The 22,097-nt window shown below is 36.9% G+C and overlaps 1 protein-coding gene across 2 annotated transcripts in view; it reads right to left on the reverse strand.

The window, feature by feature from the left end:
* Positions 1-20,687, reverse strand: part of MCM10 (minichromosome maintenance- protein) — a 37,343-nt gene extending 16,656 nt beyond the window's left edge. The window contains exons 1-9 of one of the 2 annotated variants that reach the window (XM_035733089.2): positions 20,580-20,687; positions 20,388-20,543; positions 20,180-20,343; positions 18,660-18,860; positions 12,601-17,418; positions 11,491-11,661; positions 10,287-10,526; positions 6,725-6,872; positions 4,176-4,533 (exon numbers count right to left, since the gene is read on the reverse strand). In XM_035733089.2, coding sequence (XP_035589545.1) covers positions 4,176-4,533; positions 6,725-6,872; positions 10,287-10,526; positions 11,491-11,661; positions 12,601-12,862 — 1,179 coding nt within the window. In that variant the 5' untranslated portion in view covers positions 12,863-17,418; positions 18,660-18,860; positions 20,180-20,343; positions 20,388-20,543; positions 20,580-20,687. Of the gene's footprint in view, positions 1-4,175; positions 4,534-6,724; positions 6,873-10,286; positions 10,527-11,490; positions 11,662-12,600; positions 17,419-18,659; positions 18,861-20,179; positions 20,544-20,579 lie in introns of those variants that run through there. The other variant, XM_051215072.1, reaches the window with a different exon arrangement.
* Between the last annotated feature and the right edge of the window lie 1,410 nt (positions 20,688-22,097).

Below are 22,097 nucleotides of genomic sequence, written 5' to 3' on the forward strand. Positions count from 1 at the left end.
CGTAAGAAGATCCTGCCCCCTGAATGCCCTGGTACGGCCGAGAGTGGGGAGAGTCCGCTCTCCCTCTCGAAATGCTCTCACATGGCCACAAGTATACAGCTTCTGCCAGGGAAGTCCTACTCATTGCCTTCTCGTGGCAGGGGTGTTGTTTACGAAAATGAGAGGACGAAAAGCGAATGTCCGGCGCTTTAACCGAATTCCAAATCAATGGTGCACATGGGCTCCAGTATCCTGCGGGAACAAATGGCGTATGAACCAATCGTTGGTCACCAGCTACCATGGGACTGCATCTCCTTACGATGCTCCACTGCCTTGTGGGTTAGACCTTTAGGTCAAAGGCTCGGGGAGTGGGCACCTAAGAAAACCACCTGCTTCGGTTTGGGCACCCGGGCAGTATCACAGCCCACACACAAATTGATGAACTCTTTATGCCTATGGAAATTACCTTTCTCGCTTTGAAAAACAAACAATTGATTCAGATTATTATCATTACAATTATTGTCATTATTAATACTATTATTATTATTACTACTATTATTGTAATTATTATTATTATTATTATTATTATTATTATTATTATTATTATTATTATTATTATTTTCCACATTATTCACCCTCTTTTATACTTATACAGCGGCTCGTCTTTGGTGGAAATTCGACTGTATCTAAACGTTCTCGAGTCACTGTCCGGTTGAAAATTGTATGTTACCACCGAATACGAGGACTGAAGCAGTTTTTCTGAAACCACGTGTGCCATTCAAACTGGCTGCTTTCAACGTTCGCACATTTATGCAGGTCGGACAACAGATAGGGCTGGCTATGTCTTTGGAAAGTCTTAATATTGATGTTTGTTGTCTATCCGAGACCCGTATTCAAGACTCTGGAGAAGTACTACAAATTCACTCTCCATCTGTCGCTTCAAAAAGCTTGTTTTACGTGCGCTTATCCGGGGACCCTGTGGCATCTTCGTCGGGTCTTGCTGGCGTTGGTGTCGCACTAAGCGCTAAAGCTGAGGCAGCACTAGTCGATTGGATCCCCATTAACAGTCGGTTATGTGCTGTTAGATTAGAAAGTTCCATCAAAGTGAGAAGAAATCGGCGTGAGAAACGATGTCTTTTCGTCATCTCCGCCTATGCCCCGACAGATTGCAGCCCGGATGCAATCAAGGATGAATTCTACCACCGGTTATCTGTTCTTCTCCAGAAAGTGCGTTCGACAGATATTGTAGTACTAGCCGGAGACTTGAATGCTCAGGTCGGGCGTCTAGGTACAGAAGAGAGTCGTTTAGGTGGCTGATGGGGACTCGTTGGTCGCAGGTCAGATAACGGGGACTGTCTACTGCAACTGTGCACAGACCACAACCTGTTTCTGGCTAGCACTAACTTTCGGCACAGTCATCGCCGATGTGCCACCTGGCGTCCTCCCTCTGCATCTCAAGCCTGGACTCAGATTGATCACATCGCGATCAGCTACCGCTGGCGTGGTTGTGTACAAGACTGCCGCTCCTTTTGGAGTACCTATCTGGACTCTGACCATGCCTTGGTCTGCGCCAATCTTGCCTTACTTTTCAGTGGCCAACGAAGTGACCGCCACCAACGGATTGATGTTAGCAAGCTGGTTGCAACTTCTGTTGCAAGTAAGTATCGAACCGAGCTAGCCTCTAGGCTAGCTACCACTCCACCGAAAAGTATGGACGAGCATTGGTTGCAATTGCATGACGCCATGAAAATGGCGGGATCAGTCAGTTGTGGGTTCGCGAAACGTCCCGCTTTTAAGCACTGGGTTTCTCCAGGTTACTTACAACTCATTGAAGCCCGTCGGTCTACTCCGGGTGACCGTGAGTTTGACCACAAACGAAGGATGTTACGTAAGGAAATTGGGCAAAGCTTGCGTAAGGACCGAGAAGCCTGGTGGTCGAAGCGTGCTAATGAGCTGGAAGCAGCAGCTGCATCTGGTGACTACCGGAAGCTCTTCCAACTCATCCGAGCCACTGGCAGCAAGAAGTCTGGTGTGAGTGAAACAATCTACGAGGATGATGGGATGCCAATCACTAACATCCATCGACGTCTTGGACGATGGGCAGAATTTTTCGAAGGGCAGTTCAACTGGCCTGCTGCTCCGGCAACATCGGTCAGACTGTCCTGTCCTCCATGGCCGGTGACGACTGATCCACCAAATGAGGAGGAAGTCCGCAAGGAAATCCAACTCTTGAAGCGTTACAAATCACCTGGCCCAGATGACTTACCTCCGGCTCTTTTTAAAGATGGTGGTGACTTTTTGACTAAGGAATTGACGACGTTGTTTACAAAGGTTTGGGAACTAGAGAGTGTACCAACGTCATGGAATGAGTCGATAGTTGTCCCTATCTTTAAAAAGGCTTCACGTCGTTCCTGTAACAACTATCAGGGGATAAGTTTACTTCCGATTGCGTCCAAGCGATTGGCTTCCGTCATTCTTCGTAGGTTGTTCAAAACCCGAGAAAGATTGACTCGCGAGGAGCAGGCTGGGTTTCGTTCTGGTCGAGGATGTATTGATCATATATTCACCCTCCGCCTAATGTTAGAACACCGCCATATTTTTCAAAGGCCAACAATCGTAGTGTTTCTTGACATCAGGGCTGCCTTCGATTCGTTGGACAGGACTGTTCTCTGGGATTGTCTATTGAAGAAGGGTGTGCCTGAGAAGTTTATTAACATCTTAAAGACCCTATACACAAACACCTCAGGTAGAGTGAGGGCATACAACCACCTCTCTCCATTGTTCCCTTCGAGCAGTGGGGTTAGGCAGGGTTGCCCAATCTCACCATTCCTCTTCAACTTTGCCATCGATGACATTCTGGAAACAGCTCTGATGGATGTAAGTAATGGTGGTGTGGATCTGTTGTCTGGAGAAAGACTTCTCGACCTTGAGTATGCGGACGATATTGTCTTACTGTGCGATAATGCCCAAGGCATGCAATCCGCACTTAATCAGTTGGCAATCAGTGTCCGTAGGTATGGAATGTACTTTGCACCTTCGAAGTGCAAAGTACTTCTACAAGACTGGCAGGATTCTAATCCTGTACTCACCCTGGATGGTGAGCAGATAGACGTAGTTGAGAAGTTCGTGTATCTGGGTAGCTGTATAAGTGCTGGTGGGGGTGTGAGTGATGAGATCAATGGACGAATAGTGAAAGCCAGAGCGGCTTATGCCAATCTGGGCCATTTTGGGCGCCTTCGTGATGTTAGTCTGGCTGTAAAAAGTCGGATCTACAACGCGTCGGTGAGAGCAGTTTTGCTCTATGCTTGTGAAACCTGGTCTCTCCGAGTTGATGACGTTAGACGACTCTCTGTGTTCGATCATCGCTGTCTCCGAAGGATTGCTGACATTCAGTGGCAACACCATGTTAGTAATGCAGAGGTTCGGCATCGTGTGTTCGGGCACAGAGACGATAATTCAATTGGCGTCACCATCTTGAAACACCGACTTCGGTGGCTTGGGCATGTTCTACGAATGTCGTCCCAGAGAATTCCACGTCGTGCATTGTTTGCCGATGCTGGGACTGGTTGGAAGAAGCGGAGAGGTGGTCAGTGCATGACATGGTGTCGTGGTATGAAAGAAAGCTGCAAAGGACTGGCTTCTGTTGGTCCTTCACGACTCTCTGGTTGGGGTCTGAGAGATGGTGCTACACAGTGGCTAGAGATGTTATCAGATATGGCTCAGAATAGAAGCCAGTGGCGATCCTGCTGTAACCTTCTTTTACTTTCTTCATAAAAAGTGGTTGTGTCTCCTTTACCTGAAAGATTTCTTCTGATTGTACCTTTTCGTTCCGTCGTTACTACCACACTACCTTACTCCAATCTCTTCGTCATTGTTCTCTTTTTCTTTTGCGCTCCTTAGCTTTTTTTTCTATTTCTCTTCGAATTCTCATTGTTTTGTGTGGCGCATATATATTGGCGCTCTCTTGTACCAATATTCATGTGTTCAAATAAATAAATAATAAGAAGATCCTAGAGTTTGCCCCAAGTATCCCCTAGAGCTGATTGGTCAAGAAATAGACAATCAGCGTGCCCTAACACGATCCGAGTCACATCATCCAAAATTTCCAACAACCAATCGTGGTTATCGAGCGCACTGGAATAATAATTAAAAGGTACTTTTCTTACAAAAACCATTCACTTAGAATAAGCACTTACTTCCCCAGAGGTGAGTGAGCGAGGATTCAGAATAGCAACCACACTACCTTCAGGCTCTTTCCACAATTTCTCATGACAGTTACCAAATAAAAACAGTTTCAAACACCCTGATGAAGATCCAGGACCAATATTTTCCAAGTCACTTAGACACCAGACAGAATAAATGCGGTCATTACGAGAGCGACGTGGAGGCAATTTGGATCCAATGACACCAACCACAACAGCTTCACTGGTAAAAGACTTTTTAGCGTTACCGACAGATTGGTGGTTACGATGACGTTGAATATATTGAGGTAGAGTGAGAACCTCACGATCAGAAATTCTGCTGGACCAAAGTTCAGAGGAAATTCGTGGCCGACTAGAATGAGATTACATAAAGTGAAACACATAGACAAGGAATATTTGAAACATGTTTCATCACAATAAGCAACAGCTTATTAATTGTGCAATCGTCAGCAAATAAGTCAGTGTTCCTAACTAAATTGACAATGTATGATTATTTTAAATCTGGACGGAAGTGGAATTAAGCTTCGGGTAATTTCAACATGTGTAATGTTCATATAAAAAATTTTATAACTTGTAAAAATTATTTAAAATAAACACTTTCCTACAAGATTGAAAACATTTGTAAGATGTCATTTGTTATGTCAAACAGTATTCAAACCATAAAATGTTACTATACCTGGTTAATTTGTGAGTGTACAAACGAAAAGAAATATATTGTGTATAAAGAAATCAGCCGAAGAGAAATTAACTATTACATATGCTAGTTTGTAAAATGAACATTTTTTGACATCAATAAGAAACAAGGAAAAAATGTTCATTTTCATCTTTTACAATTGACTGGTCACTGGGTGGTGATCAGTGTCATGTATATCAAAGGTCCTTCTTAGTGCAAATCGAATCCTATAGGCCAAGTCGCAACGTGGCCACCAGTCTAGGTGACTCAACGTTGCGTGCACTATGTTGAGATAAGATGGTGCTTGGAAGGAGTCAACAAGAAACCCAGGACTATGGTTTCGTGCTACTTGGCACTTGCCAGTAATGTGTACTTGTAATCTTGAGGGAACTGATGCTCTCTAACGGATTGGATCCCGTGTCACTCAGCCATACAGTTAGAGACGTTACCACTGGGCTATCCAGGCTGCGACTGACTTTCTGTAAGACTGAGATATATTTACAATTGATTGATCACTGGGTGTTGACCAGTGTCATGTATGTCAGGTCCTTCTACTAAAATTCTTTTTACCATTTTTACAAGTGAATATCATATAAAATCCCGAAAGTTAAATGAATAAAGAATAATTAACTCAATTTGTTTTTTTCTTCAGTTTCATAAACCTAAACTGTACTGTTCATATTTGTATTTATCTAATAATCAACGGTAATACAACAAATGTCTTATAGTTACGATATTCATTTTAATTATACACTGAAAATATTGTATTATCTTCTGTTAGTTCATAGAACAGATGATGTAATGATTACACTTTTATTAGTTATAGCTTTTCATTATCTCGTCAAGTCGAAATGGTTAAAGCATTTGACTTTTAACAACTAATTAACGTCATTAGTTTTCACAAACATAAACATATGACTTAGAGACCAGTACACAAACAAACAAGTATCATTGTTAATTTATATAATAATTTGTCCCAGAATAAAAAAGTTTTATTATTCGAGTTACACAAAGTCCACTATAATATTACTAAATTCAGACGAAGCAATTTTTTGTATACACGTGATTCTTTTTAAGGAAGAAAGTCAGTGCTGTGATAAAAAGAAACTAGAAAATTTGGAAATGATTATATTCTAATGTGATTATCAAACGAAACAAATATGGGGTAATCGTTTATTCCTATTGTGAAACTTCGACTAAAATCACTCCGACGATTCAGAAGTAGCATAGTGTTATCCCAGAAAATCCCATACCGTGTATTATTTGCCAACCCTGGGGCTGCTTAGAAAACACGGAGAGGTGGTAAGTGTATGACATGGTGTTGTGGTAGGAGAGGTTATACAGGCCTCCATAGTCGGGGTCTCAGAGATAGTGCAACACAATGGCTCGAGAAGTTATCAGACATGACTAAGAATAGAGGCCAGTGACGGTCATACTGTGACTGTCTTTTACTTCCCTCATAATTGTGTGAGGAGCTTCTTTAACTAAAAGAATCCTTTCTGGTTGTATTTTTCTTAACCAAACTGCTCCTCTCATTATTAATAATATTATCATTGTTTTTTTTATTCTTATACACTAATTTCAACTCGTTTTTTATCATACTTTCTCTAACTCTTAACAACCCCATTTTTTATGTGTGTCTCATATATAACTTGGTGCCCCTTTGTATTGTATTAATGTTTATGTGTTCAAATAAATAAATAGTGTCAAAAGCACTGAAAATCAGTTTTATTGATTATCAGTTTCAAGTTCAAAGAAATCAAGAGATGTGCGTGGCTATTAACACAAACTGATATATTTACCTAGTATTGACAACCATTACTTTAGAAGTTACTGGGGAAAAAAAGCAAAAAAATCAATAAAAACTTACTAAACTCTAAGTTTTGTAGGGATTGCAATCCAACAATCTTTATCAACTGAAGCTGACTGATCGTTACTATTTGAAACAGGTGTTATAGCAGTGGATTTAGTTGAAACGACAGGATTAGGAGTAAATGAAGAATTGTTCAGTGCAGAGACTATAAAAACAAACAAAAATATGCTGAATAATTTAATAAGGTTTACAATAAGTACCATGATTATGTAATAAACTACACATATGCAAGAATGTAGTAGAAAAATATCATTGTTATGTTTGCACATAACAGCTCATAACTGTAATACACTAATAGTAAACCACACGAAAGAGATGTAGTTGTCAAGACAGTTGTTGAAAATCATACAAAAACAACAGTAAAACTGTTGATGTGCTATCTTATGAGAAGCAAATCAACATCGAATAGGTTGGATTTTTGTTTCAGTAAATCATTCTGTACGAGAACTATTCAAAGAACTTTAATACATTTTTACAATTGTTTATGTTAATGGCAAATACTTAGTGAAAAATATTCTAATTATTTTTTTCTTGATATGTGATCGATAAAATTAATGCATTTTGATTAGCTTTGATACTAGGTCGACATCAAAAAGTACAATCTACTGAACTGGGCAAGAAAAATAATACAATAGAAGTAGCTTCATTCACAGTATTGAAGCTGAAGTAGTGAATTATTAGTATAGCGCACACAAAAAAAGATCAATTAGGTGAACAATGATAAGTATCTACAGAATAGCATATAGACCATATGAATTACAGATAGATAATACCAACAGCATTACTATTATTATTATTTGAACACATAGATATTGGTACAATGAGGCACCAAATACATATGCGCCATCATCATTCGAGGTGTGTGAGGGCTGTGATGCTGACCGGGTGCCTATACCGAAGTAGGTCGTCTTCTTACGGGGTCACACCCCGAGCCTTCGACCTAAAGGTCTAATCCACAAGGTAGTGGAGCAACGTAAGGAGGAGATGCAGTCCTATGGTAGACAGTGACCAACGATTGGTTCATACGCCATTTGTTCCCTCAAGGTACTGGAGCCCATGTGCACCGTTGCTTTGGAATCAGGGTTTTCTAACTTCCCTAGGTGGACTCTCCATGTCCAAAAACCCGGTTAAAGCGCTGAACATTCGCTTTTCGTCCTCTCAATTCCGTAAACAACACCCCTGCCACGAGAAGGCAGTGAACAGGACTTCCCTGGCAGAGGTTATATACGCGTGACCACGAGAGATCATTTCGAGAGGGAGAGCGGACTCTCCTCACTCTAGACCGTACCAGGGCATTTAGAGGCAAGTAAGAATCATTCTGAGGAATCATCTTGAAGTTATTAGGTAGTTGTATTAAATCAGTAGTATACTGGAGAAATACAACTTTCTAGTTGAAATTCAGTAAAGCACGATATTCAAGATTTTGATGTTCACCCCAGGACTCGAACCCAATGCCGTTCGCTTCAAACGCCATCGCGTTATTCACTTAGCTACTAAGTCCTCATAGCCACTAGCTTGTGCAACGGCGTGAAATTTAAATTCAGATTGTATTGTTCGTTTGGATTTTCCCGTTGGTATTTAGGAGATTGATCATTTGCAGTCATAAATATCAATGGGAAGATTCAAACAAACAATACAAAATGAATTTAGCTAATGTATTTAAAAAAACACTGAATGATTAACTGACTTGATAATTTTAATAACTCAGCTTTATACTAACTGGGACTCATAAGCGAAGCATGGTTGAAGAAACTTAAGCTGCTTTGGGAATACATAGTGTACCATTAACCACCATAACCAAAAATATTATAACCGAATTCCTTGAGTAACAATCAATTTCTTTTCAGGAACTCATTTGTTACATAAACTCATCAATATACAACAAAAAATGTTACACACGACTCTTTAATATCAGTAGGAGTATAAAAATAAATCTATACTAATAAAGCCCAGTAAGTCGAAAACCTGAGTCGATATATCTATGCCTACTAATTTATTTAATATTAAAAACTATATAAAACCATGTCCATTTATTTAATTCATATTAATATTGTACAATTTTATTAACCAATTTTGATATGATGGAAAGAAAAGTCAAAATTCGATTAATTATGAGTTTTGTTCAAGATTATTTCCATTTTGATTCAATGTAATGGTTACTCAATGTAGTATCTGTCCTCTTTTCTCGTATGATACTTTATTCTGTATACTATACGATATTCTTGTATTCCATTGACATGAACTATACTAAGCATATGATTTGTTATAACTGTAAGTATTCTTCATATATGTGATTTCATCCTAATTATTAATCAAAATGGGTGTACAATCAATATATAAATGAGTGTATTTTCTACTAGAGTCGTCGTGGTCGTGTTTTGGGGTTAATAAACCATCACTTATACCAGTCTTATTGTTCTTACTTTTGCGTCGTGGGAATTACAGAGGTCCCTCGTTCCGAGTATAAGTGATAAGAGTTTCTGACATAGCAATCAACGATGACCAGATACAAAAAAGCAGCATTAAAAGAGCCAAGACAATAAGCATTCAAACGACAAGTTATAACAACCTTCAACCAACATAAATGGTATATTACAAGATAACTAACTATTTTAAAAAAAATCAGTGGGGAAAGAAATACAAAAGGAAAAAAGTATCAAAAAATATGGTAAACTTAGTCCTTGTTAAAAGTAAATGTAAGTACAGTAGAGTTTCTTTGTCCTATGATAGAACAATATAAAATAATCCATTAAAAATGATCATAAGCTGTGAGTTATTAAAAGACAAGATAAAGTGGAATCGTTTTTTTTTAATTATACACCTTGATGAATAATTTTTAAGAATTATACATCTATTTTTCGGGACAATGTTTAACAGGGCAAGGACAAACTAATTTGTAAATTAAAATGAATTAATTGTATACTACTGTTTTTTATTAGGTTTAAACAATTGAAATTTACAATTAACAATAGATATAGAAATAAAAGACAGAAATTTATTGTTTGCTAATCTTTTTGAAAATTTAAATGAATTCCCATTTCATGTCTGGCGCTTTAACCGGGTTGGTAGATACGGAGAGTTTACCTAAGGGAGTTTGAAAACCCTGATTCCATACTAATGGTGCGGATGGGCTCCAGGATCCTGGGGGAGCAAATGGCGTATGAACCAATCGTCGGTCACTGGCTACCATAGGATTGCATCTCCTCCTTACGTTGCTCCACTACCTTGTGGATTAGACCTTTAGGTCGAAGGCTCGGGGTGTGACCCCGTAAGAAAACCACCTACTTCTGTTTGGGCACCCGGGCGGTATCCCAGTCCTCACACAAAGCGAATGATTTATGTGGCGCATATCTATTTGGTGCCTACTTGTACCAATGTTTATGTGTTTAAATAAATAAAATAAATAAATAAATCATTATCTACTGAATGGCTGATGTATGCAATTTAGTTATTTTTACAACACAGACTCCATGAAAAAACATGGTCATATATTAAACATTAGAAAACAAGACGTAATTAGAAATTCAACAAGAAGGAAATAATATCATTTCAAACTCACTTGCTTTTTGACGTCGTAAGGCACAGGCTGCCAAAGCAATACTAACTGAATTATTATTATTATTACTACTTTCGTTGAAAGTAGACGATGATGCAGAATTCCTTTTTGTTACCTCTTCATCTAATTGAATTGTGTTATTAACATGACGTTCAATTAATTTGTCTTTTTCTAAATGTTGTTTAATTGATAAACTTTTTTGAATATTGACTCCATTCTCTGAAAGTTCACGATCATTTTCATCTATTTACGCAATGAAAGAAGACTGGAATAAATGTATAGAATAATAAGCAGACTTGATTTATTACAAAAGGATTTAACTTTTGAAAATGATGTATATTACCATTTTAGTATTTTAAAAGTAGACAGTTTATAGGACTAAAAGTAACTGCAGAAGCGTACCTCTATGATCCCCTTGCCCAATAAGTTGCTGACAGACTAAATGCCATGAATTTTTGTTAATTTTAGTAACAGGTACTCTTGGTAAGTTTTTTCAATTTTTCATGCTAAAAGAACGCTAGTAATGGTACAAAAGCTAAGCAAAGTATACCACTATGAGGTTTAGAAAACATTCTGCTAATGGAAACTGGCACTTCGGTTGAGCTATCGGTCATAATGTTTACTAATGGCTGAAGGCATTATAAAAATAGTTAAATAGGAAGATAGATTATTGGTCATCAAGATCCATTCGTTTACGATACGGTTGTGGAGTGAAACATATTTAAACAGTACCATAACTATATAAGTCATATCTCAGTTGAACACTCTTCACGAATTCGCTTCTTGATACATTTAAGCCATTCCCAGCAATCTTTTTAAAGATCGATGGATTTATTTATCAGGTTAATTGAGTATGAGACAGTAAGTATAACGGCTAACGATACTACCCGGTTGCCTAAACTGAAGTGGTTGGAGCGGAGTCCGGTCCTGGGAAGTAGCGGCCGGAAGTCGAACGTCATAACCACTAGGCCACCGCTTCACTAATTGTTAGTCGATCCGACAGCTAGTAAACAACGAGCTACTTTCAAAATACACAGGCATCAAAATTTTAAGCTGATGGACGAGGGGAAAGTGTTGTTAACATACTTCAACTGGATTTGGTTTTCTTCCTGAAACGAACCAAAGTTAAACAAATAGTGGTTTTCTAATGGATATCATTTTACAGAAAATAATAGTGCTATGCATTAACATTTGCAAAACGACTAACCGTCTTCGATCCCCTGCAATTGATTGATATCAAAATCACCACTATTATCACTATTACTATCGTCACTTAAATTAGCCTCACCGAACAGTTCATGCATATTTGTATTGATTTCTTTTTCATTCAATAACACATTGGAAGGTACCGAGCCAAACAACTCGTTGACACCAATATCTAATTTAAGTGAAGAAATTTGTAAAAGCATATAAAGCAAACGACATCAGTAAGAGACTAATACTGAAATTGATATTTGAAAATCTAAATTTGTTAAGTGCTTTTCCAGAGAACAGTGCGAAAGTACCACATAACTTAGCCTGAATCAACAATTCCAAATACATAAGGGTTATAAATGGTATCTAATTAGAGTCGAGTAACAATTAGGAAAAATCTACTTCACTAAACTGTTTTTTTTCAAATAACCACGTTAAATACAAGAAACTGATAAACCATAAAATCAGATAACAGTTCTGTCTCTCTGCTGCATTGATGATATGCTCTTAATTGTACTGAAGTATACATACACTGACTTATGATTCAATGCTAAGCTAAGTAAACTGTGATAAAGAAACTAACTCTATAGCATCTTCACTTGATAGACTATAGAATGACACAATTCTTTAATGGATGACTGATAATTTAAAAATGGATCTACTTTACCTTTATAGGCGTTTTTTTCTTAAAGGACAAAATGCAACTTGTATCAAGTAAAAGAATGTTTTCACGACAAGTTAATCAGTACAATATACGACAGTTTACAACAAATCATGGATTTAAGGTAGTAATAATAATAGTAATCATGATAATCCAACTCATCGAATACATTATGCTGTAAAATAAATCTATTAATTGAATTTTAGTAAGTAAAGCAAGACATGGACGCATAATATACTGCTTGGAAGTGTAACGTTTAACCAACAGATAAGTAGTTCCATCACCATCCAATATTAGTCTTTATTGTATACGACTGGAGCATGAAAATTCGGCAGACCAATACAATTAATTTGATATAATAAAATAGCTTTATTTCCATAATATATTATTATCTAACTATGTAGCACTCCCCGTATGCATGTATTATTCAAATATTAGTTTAAACAAATAAAATAAACTTACCTTTGATAGCACTACAAGTTATTTTGTGACTAGATGATGAAGCTATCTCACTGGATAACTGGCTAACAGTATTACCCTTCATAATAGTTGTTGAACTTGAAAGTACAGTCGACAAATCAGTCTCACCCATATCATCCCAATCACTTTCACTACCATCAGTCTCTTCATCATCACTGTGTGCGATGAAATCGTTAATTTCTTTTTCAGTTAATTGGATGCAATTTGATCTTCGTTTGGAATGCTTGCTTTTTGAAGAAATCATGATGCAGTTACTTCTTAGAATAGAAAACAAAATTATACAGGAACTACATTAGGGAATCAACCTTTATTTAGTGAATACTAGACTGCGTTTACGATGCTCGATATATACGGGAAAAACTGTGTATATCTCATTTTAATTTACCTATTTTTATGTTGACTATATCGAAACATAGAGATAATTGGAATAAATTACACGGAGTGGATAGCTTCGACAGAAATTCCTCTACACACTATTCACAATTAAATTGGTAAGTGTAAATGAAGACTACTAATAAACATTTAAAATTAGGGAACAATGAAGACTTTTTTCAGCTTAGTTTATAGGACACTATATCAGTGCACACACGCGACTCAGCAAAAGAGCATAAAAACCTTCAGGCTGTGCAGTTAGGCTGATACTGTTAGGAATTATGTAGTTCACACTTCCTAACTTCATACAGTTCGTGGTAAGGTGTGACCGTTATCCATCATCGATACGCATCTACATTACCTTCATTGTTCAATTGGTTTCCCAAATAATATTAGTCTGCGATGCAAACTATTTTCAAACCCTACTATCACAAAGACATTTGTCAACGGTCAAAATATTTAGCTTACAGATAACAGAGATTTACGTCTGATTTAGTATTCGAGTTCCATGATACGATATATGAGAAATAATCTGACTAAACTGATTACACAGCTAAAAATCAACCAGCCGAATAAACAGACTGCTCCAACTATTTTCCAGACATAGAGACTACACGTTTTAAAACCATTAAAATCCTGAGTTCATTTTAGAAACAGACAACAATCAAACCGAAAAATCGGGGAAACTGATATTTTAGTAAGTAGTTTTTGTCCGATTTCTAACGTGTAGCATAGAAAGTACGCGTAAGGTATCAACTATGAATCATGAGTTCAATAAATTTAACTTGTCTCTATGATTCCATGTGTGATTATTTATTGGTAAAAGATGGGAAAACCAGAGAAAAGTAAATACACATATCCTAACTTCTTTCTCTTTACAGTTGTATTACCGAAATTTTCATTTACAGATTTTTAATAGTCCACTGACGCAACTCGTAAAGCCAACGACAATACAAATTACCCCGATGAATAACGACCCGGGATCATTTACTGATTTGTCCATCTTGAAACTAATTCTATTTTATTTTAATCGTAAACGCGAAGCATAAAAGCCGCTGAAATGGCATGGAAGTGTTACAGAGACCCTATATTACATAAATAAATTTGCAGATTCCTAAACCCCTGATCATTAATTATGAAGTTTTGAAAAGCCTAATCCTCCATACATCCGCCGAAAAGCATCTACTAATGCGAATAGTAAAACCCAAGATAGTCACATGAACTGCCTTTATATTACCACTACAATCTCGTACCATATTTATATGATGGAAGTTTTTAAGCTCCTTATTGTTTTAAGAGCCTATTATTAAAGGATAAATACAAATTTTCTTCAATACTGCAATGTATGGTGAGCATCTTAGGGAAAAAGTCACTCAATGAATATCCCTTTTATGGAAAAACTCAGCATAAGTTGCTCTGTATATTTAGAAAATGATCCGCAAAGTTAATGGTTATACAATCTGAATGTCAGAACTTATGTGGATTATCTTGAAGAATGATTAGAAACAATGCTGAGGGCGGTAACGTGAGCTCAGTAAATATGTATGAACAAACAAACTGAAGTTGATTTATTCGAAGTAACAAAGTCCTATAAATGAATAAAAACAGCTAAACCAAGTGACTATTGAAAAAGAATGCAAGTATTTTGTTGAGGTTACAGGTTGAAACAGAGTTAACTGATTATTAAAACCCAGCTACAGCTCAAACATTTTCCAAGTCAAAGAGGATGAGATAATAATAAAGCTTAAGCCTTAGAGGGAGATAAGGCACAAATCCGCCCATACCACTGAGACCGAGTATAGAGCACACCATGTAAGGTCTTCAACTGTTGTAGCTGACTGACTGACTGACAGTATTTTAGCCAGTATGAATTACTGTAATAACCATATACTGTCATATAAGCAATCTCGGTAACATAAAATGCAAACAATAATTAAAGTTTTTGAAAAACAGCAGACGTACGGTATTACTAAGTGTATATTAACATAATAAGGTTGCACAGCAAAAAAAGATAAAATATTTCCTAATGATTTTCTAAAGAACGTTCAAATAACATAAGTACTTACGCACAAAACATTTTAGTGTATGGTGTCTATCTCAAAATCGACTGTCACTACTTTTAAAAAGCAACTTTTTACCTTCACAGAAGTTGTGGCATTAAAATGTTTCGTTGAAATATTTGAGCAAACTAAAAGATATATTGACAAGTTACTCAGAATTCACCCTATACTACAGAAGTACTCTAAAACTTTCTACGTAGAATGTGATACGTTAGTGGGTTACTGCGCTACTATGCAGACATTTCAATGAACTATGAAATCAAATAATACACGAATATTTAAATAATCGTGAGCGGTTACAAATCTAGTTGTCTATGAGTTAAAGTATGTTGAAACGTATAAAGCACAGTCCATCAACCGTGTGTAGGCTTTCGTCAGTATCAGACAAATCACATGTATTGTCTTGAACATAAGTAATTAAAGCAGAGAGCGAACTAACGACGTGTTGGTTATAAGCCAACTGCTTGAATCATGGGCTGAAGAAAAGACGACCACAACCCCAAGTATATTAGCAACATTATAAGAGATATCTCCACAATGATGAGGTTAATAAAAACGAATAAACTCAGTAAAATATAGTTTACTATCAACCACACGAATAAATAAGCTGCTCAAAAGCATTTAATTAATTCTCTTTTCAAGGGGTGCAGTGTATATAGATTTTATGAAATTCGAGTGTCCTTAAACCATATAATTTGAATAATATCGTAATATCTACAGAATGTATTTGGTAAGATTTAGTTAAAAGTAACAAAAGGTTTGAAGAATCTAAAAGAAATGAAAAACAGACACATGACAGCAATTCATTAACTCATTTTGCCTTAAATGTCAAAAACCATATTATTTCTTAGTTATATACTTTTAAAAGCAGTTTTTATTATGGACTGATATACGCTAGATCAATTGAAAACAAGCATGCATTAAGTCATCAGTGCACACTCAATCCACAAGCTAACTAAATACTTTCTCAAATTTTCATAGTTTACTCATCTTCGTTGAATTACGTGAGATTCAAGAATTTAAGACGACTTAATATGGTAATGCTGAACTTACGCATGTCAAGATACTCTACAAAATAAATTTCTCGAATCTAAATAGGAAGCACGCTAAGATTTGTCTAATGACAAATAACCACCGAACTTGTAGAAAAACTGAAATCTCAAGGGCTTGTTCACATTTTAAAGTCATTTTAGCCAGTAACAGGTTAGTGTAGTCGACTTTAAGCCACAAATTTGTGCGGCATCTGATGAAACTAGCCAAACCGAAACATATGGAGAAAAGTTTGCACTTAATGTTTGAAAAGTACGTTGAGTAACAATTCATTACTTAACACAATCACATATACCATTTAAGAGGGTAGTCTATCAATATATCGGCTTCTTCATAACCTGAACAACAAATTGATATCCTGTGGCAAAAATACAAGTATTGAGATCTCTGGTGAACAAACACAACGTAGTTGAGAATAAAAGTTTTTCATTTTTTTAAACAGATGTGTAAATGTATCCACCGGTCAAATCTTTTATGAATGAGTTTCCGATTTTTTTCTCTGTAAAAAGTATATGCATCAATAATAACATACCAGTCGTATTCAAATTTTAATGACAAATATATAAGATAGAAGACTGGAAGATGATACTCAAATGTTTAATAACAATGGACATGCATAACACTTTCAAATGGATATTAACAATTAGGCGAATTTATTAATTTACAGAAAAATGAATAAAATCAAAGTCAGAGATATCAATGGACATGTATATATAGAGTGAGTGCTGTGAGTTGAATGATTTACACATATATACATCTTTCAATTTTTAAACACTGAAGAATATAAAATGCAACTCAAAAGTGAACGGTATATATTCTTTTTAATATCGATTACTTTTAAAAGAGGAGTGATTGCCATTGTGACGACTCAGTCGAGCTGATGACGACTGATAATCATTATCTTGTATATTTTTTGAATCTGATACATTATTATGAGATGCTAAAGACTCACGTGAATTCTTGAGTGAGTTGAGTACACGTTGATAACCACCATGTACACCAGGAAGATTTTCAAATGGCCTATAAGGTTGTATACCCATACTGAAAGCTTCCAAAGAAGGACGTTTAGGTGGTTGTGGTGATAAAAATGAAGACTGGTCAGTAATTTCATTAGCAGAATCATTTCTAGTAGTGAGGGGACAGAGTGGTGTGGGTGTTCCTTGTTCAGGCTCATGAACGATCAAAACATCTGGATTTGAATGAAGTTCTTCAACTTCATCTGGAGTCTCTTCTGTTTGTGAGCTGTTTGAATTAGTTTCACCAGACTCCGAATCGGAAAGTGTTATAACAGTATCAACTGTTTTCTTTTTGCCACAGGCTATTAAATCAGGAAAACATACAGCAAGTATATTTATAAAACAATTAAGAAAAGTGAAAATTGTGTAGGTAGGCATCAACTGAGAATATGGTTACAGATTTATAAACACAATATCTTAATCAAATAAAGTCTTTATCGACACATGGAGACTAAGAGATGTGCTAGATTGAAAGCAGCTGACTCGAAGAACATCTCTGAGGAAACAACTAACCAACAACTCCAAAAGAAATCAATTTAACAGCAGAACATTACTTTTTGCTCAGACATACCACTATTATAACGACCGGTGACCGACATTACACTACCACTAGACTAGATCCTAGATTAATATGTTAAACACAGACTGAGGTAATGTTATACCAGGTACACGATTCATGACTAAATATGAAGAACTAGAGGATAAACTCGATAATGCCCTGCTTAACACAATCAAAAACAGACCATACTCACTAAGTCCGAAGTCGGAATTAATAGTAGGAAGGGAATCATATATTGAATAGTAAGTTGAGTGTCTATCTGTCCATGCTCAGTAACTAATCGCATTTTAATTTTAGTAGCCACATATCAGAAATAAACAGGCCAAGATATTTACATTTTACAAGCTGGAGAATAATATATTGGTGAAGAAACAAAAACAACTAATATAAACCATCGGCGAATACCATCTAAAGCTTGATGTGGGTTAGTGTGTATAGAGTCCCATAAGCACTGTGAGATCATTTACCTGTACAATTAACTCCCTATTGTGATCAATTTCTAATATTGGGACACACAGGACGATAAAAACTGGGAATGTTTACAACATACATAAGCTATCATGAAATGAACATTACTGAAATCGGAGGACGAAAAAGGAAGTTATATGTTCCAACAAATACATTCATGATACATAAACGTAATCACAGGACGAGATGGAAGCAACACTTCATACTTATAACACTGTGTTACAAAAAAGCTCTGAAAACAATGAACAGGAAATTAGTAATTATATCTTGGAAGTAAAATATGGGAGTAACTAGGACAAATAAAGTCATCTTATTTAAACAAATTTTATGTCAGGAACACAGTAAATGATACGAAAACCTGGCTAACAGGTTGGTGTAAACTGTATGAAATGTTTTTTGCTTTTTATATTTTGCGATGGCTAGTGAATAACAATTAATTTTCTAGGATCAGTAAGCTAGAATCCACTGAGAAACTACACAACTGATATATATACTGACCAGCCTTATAAGACTTACGTGAGTGGTTACCATTTGTACTTGTAATACTGAATTTCTTAGACGATTCACAAGACAAGGAAGCATAGAAATTATCCAGCATATGATGTTTTTGCATCGGCGGACATTTTAAATATAAATAATCATCCCTAACAGAACGATCCAACTCGACATTGAATCCAGGATAACCAATAAGAGCGTTTCTGTTGTACGACACTTTACCTGCACAAAAAACACAGAACATTGAAGATAGTACACTGAAATTACACAGTAAAAGTTTAATGAAGGCACTGTAGGAAAATTAACCAAGGCGCAAATTACTGTGAAATCTGCATCCATTAAGATAAAAATTTCAGGTATACAGCCTAAGAACGGGGTCGAAAGACGAGTGTATAAAGTGGAAGGTGTTCAAATAAAGTACTACCCAGCAATAGACCAAAATACACACCAGAGTATGGGAGGGCCAGATTGTACTTTCTAATGAACACCTAACATATGGCCTAAGGATTTTCAACTCAAATCTCTACATGTGTGCTTGTAAAATAAACTTCGAGCAATAACAATTGTGAGATTAAGGATTCTATCAGCCTCCAAATGCCCTGACACGGCCGAGAGGGAGGACAGTCAGCCCCCTCTCTCTCTCGAAATGCTTTCAAATGGCCACGTGCATACAACCACTGCCAGGGAATTCCTAATCACTACCTTCTCGCGGCAAGGGTGTTACTTATGAAATTGAGAAAACGAAAAGTGTTTGGCGCTTTAACCGGATTGGTGGATACGGAGGAACCACCTAGGGGAGTTGGAAAAACCCTGATTCTACACCAATGGTATATATGGGCTCCAGGATCCTAACCTAACTCATCAAACAGAAAAGTTAGCCCAGTGTCAAACGGATTTTGAATAATTTAAAGTTAACTGCAGTGATCAATAAACGAATAAGTAAATGAAACGTTCACTGTTAAGAGAAAAATACATCACTCTTACTTGATGTTCTAAGGAATTAAGACAGAGTAACTGATCCCTCGTAATATTCTGAAGGATTATCAAGACTACATGGATAAAATATTGTCCCATCTTATATATACTGGGAAAGTTTTTAAGTCGAATAACTATTTGTGTGAAAAACAAACCATCAGATCACACACCCAAAGCACTGTTATTACTACAAAACAGTAATGACTACTTATATCTTAATGATTAATGCGTTAATTAGTAAAATGATGAGTTTATAAAAAGACACACACATTGGATCTATAACATCACTACTTATTTTTGTTCTAGCACAAAGCTCTGTGGCCAAACGTTGCTTTGAGCTGTGCTAGGAATTCGAATGTACCCAAATAATGGATATGTGGAAACGTAGTCATGAGAATATAACAAACCACAGATATTTAGACTGGGACCAACAAGGTAGGCACCCTGACGACACGTAATCATGAGCGTAAAGCGATCATGATCGTGAACTTGTAATCAAAATCACTTAACGCTCATCAATTTTTCTGCTTGCTATGAGCACAAAACTATTTAAAAGGGTAACTCACGTTCAGATGCTGAGCTGTCCGAGTTGTCTGAATCAAACATCAGTAAACAGCCACCAACAGCAGCTTTTTTCAGCCAGCCAGGAGGATACCCCAATGTTCTCATACGATAAATGTGGATTGGAATATCATGACTACTCAGATTTAGTGCCTTTCGTAGTTCTCGTCTGAAATTCAAATGAGTCATAGGGTAATGGACAGGAAAACTAACGATATCCTTCCGGGTCTAAACTTATTGTCAAAGTCCGCTTCGTGATAACGCTTTCCATAAACAGGCTTTCGGCTCCTATGGTTCTGGGAGCTGGTAGTAAGAGATTCCTCTTCTAACTCCGTAAAATCATAGGTAATATCGAGTTGTTTGTCATCCCTAGACAATATTTACCAGCATTATTAAGAGAATTACAATGATGAACCGCATTTATCTATGACGAATATATCATCCTGGTTGTCTGCCATTTAGACGGTTTTAATAACGCAGTGCCTAGGCATGTAACAAAGTACTTTGTATAACCCTCTTATGAAGTAGCGGCAATTTGTCTTTTGAATGTTCATTGAAGGATCTGATACTGTTTTTCAGGCAAGTCATCTGAGTCACTGAACACTCGGTGATAAAAGCGGAATCTCACTCTGAGTGTATTAGATTACGGTCCTTAAACTTTCCTGCTATGGCCTCAAAGATTAGTTCTGCAGGGAGCGAAAACATAAAACATCTCAGCATCCAAATCGTTAACAGAGATACGAAACGTAAATATGAGGTCACTTCGGACCCCACAACAAAATAAGAAGAGAAGGTTTAGGTGTTTGGGCGTTCATAGTAAGGAGTTTGGAGAGACTCTTCACAGTTTCCGAACTGTGAGACAAGCTCATTGGATGCAGTACGCTAGGTGTGACATAACATAGACAGTATATGCAATCCGAAACATATCCTAGTCAAGTCGTTTGAATGTTCGGTAAACCGACCACAACGCTCGAAAACCTTTGGCGTTTGCTACATTGTAATATGAAGTTGCTTTTAAGTCATGACTTATTCTTACTCCTAAGTCTTTCTGTCCCTGCACACGTGGAAGCGATGCACAGTTGATGGTGTGTTGGTATCCATTACCGTGTCTGGTGCGCATTAACGCACTTTCCGAATTCGACTTCTTAGCTCCAATTTTGGGACCATCTCACAAATTCGTCCAGGAGATTAAGATGACCGGTTTAACTACTTATTGTTCTCCAGATTTTGACATTATCTGTGAACAGTATTGTCAACAGCGCAGGCAGTCTAGATAATTTGTTGACGTGACGAAGAGGAATTAGTATTTCTAAGATGGTACCCCTATGTACGCCAATTTCTAACCGGCCCAAATTCCGATAGCATCCCGAAGATGCCACAAGTATTCGGTGTTCGACAACGCCTTTATAAGTAACGCTTTTATAGTCAAATTACGCCAATGCAAGGAAGATATATTTGATAGGTTATCGACATATCGAGAAGCGTTTGGTCTAAGCTGGCTGACGGTTGTAGGAGGCGAATAGTACGGATGGGTAACCCAGCGTCTTCAGCTATGAGAGACTGGTAAAATTAATGCGGTGAACATCAAATATCGGAGACTTACAGAGCTATTGATTTGGAGGCTTATTTACCACTATAGATAAATACTTTGTGCACGCTGACTAATTGACACCACGGACACTTCGTGTTTGTTCAGATGCAATACAGATGAAATCAATATTTTTCCGTCTTGGATTTGATTCAGTAGTTTACTGACGAGAATTTGTTGCATATGAGTGCATCTGTGAGTGATGTGCCCCACACTCAGTGTTCTGACGTGCGATAGACCAACTAATTATATTCATAAACAACAGTTGTTGGTTGAGATGAGTTAGGTGCCAGTTCCATGTTAGACGTAGGGTAGAACTCGACTGTACGATCTTG

This window comes from Schistosoma haematobium, chromosome 2, assembly GCF_000699445.3.
Source record: "Schistosoma haematobium chromosome 2, whole genome shotgun sequence".
Classification (NCBI taxonomy): domain Eukaryota; kingdom Metazoa; phylum Platyhelminthes; class Trematoda; order Strigeidida; family Schistosomatidae; genus Schistosoma; species Schistosoma haematobium.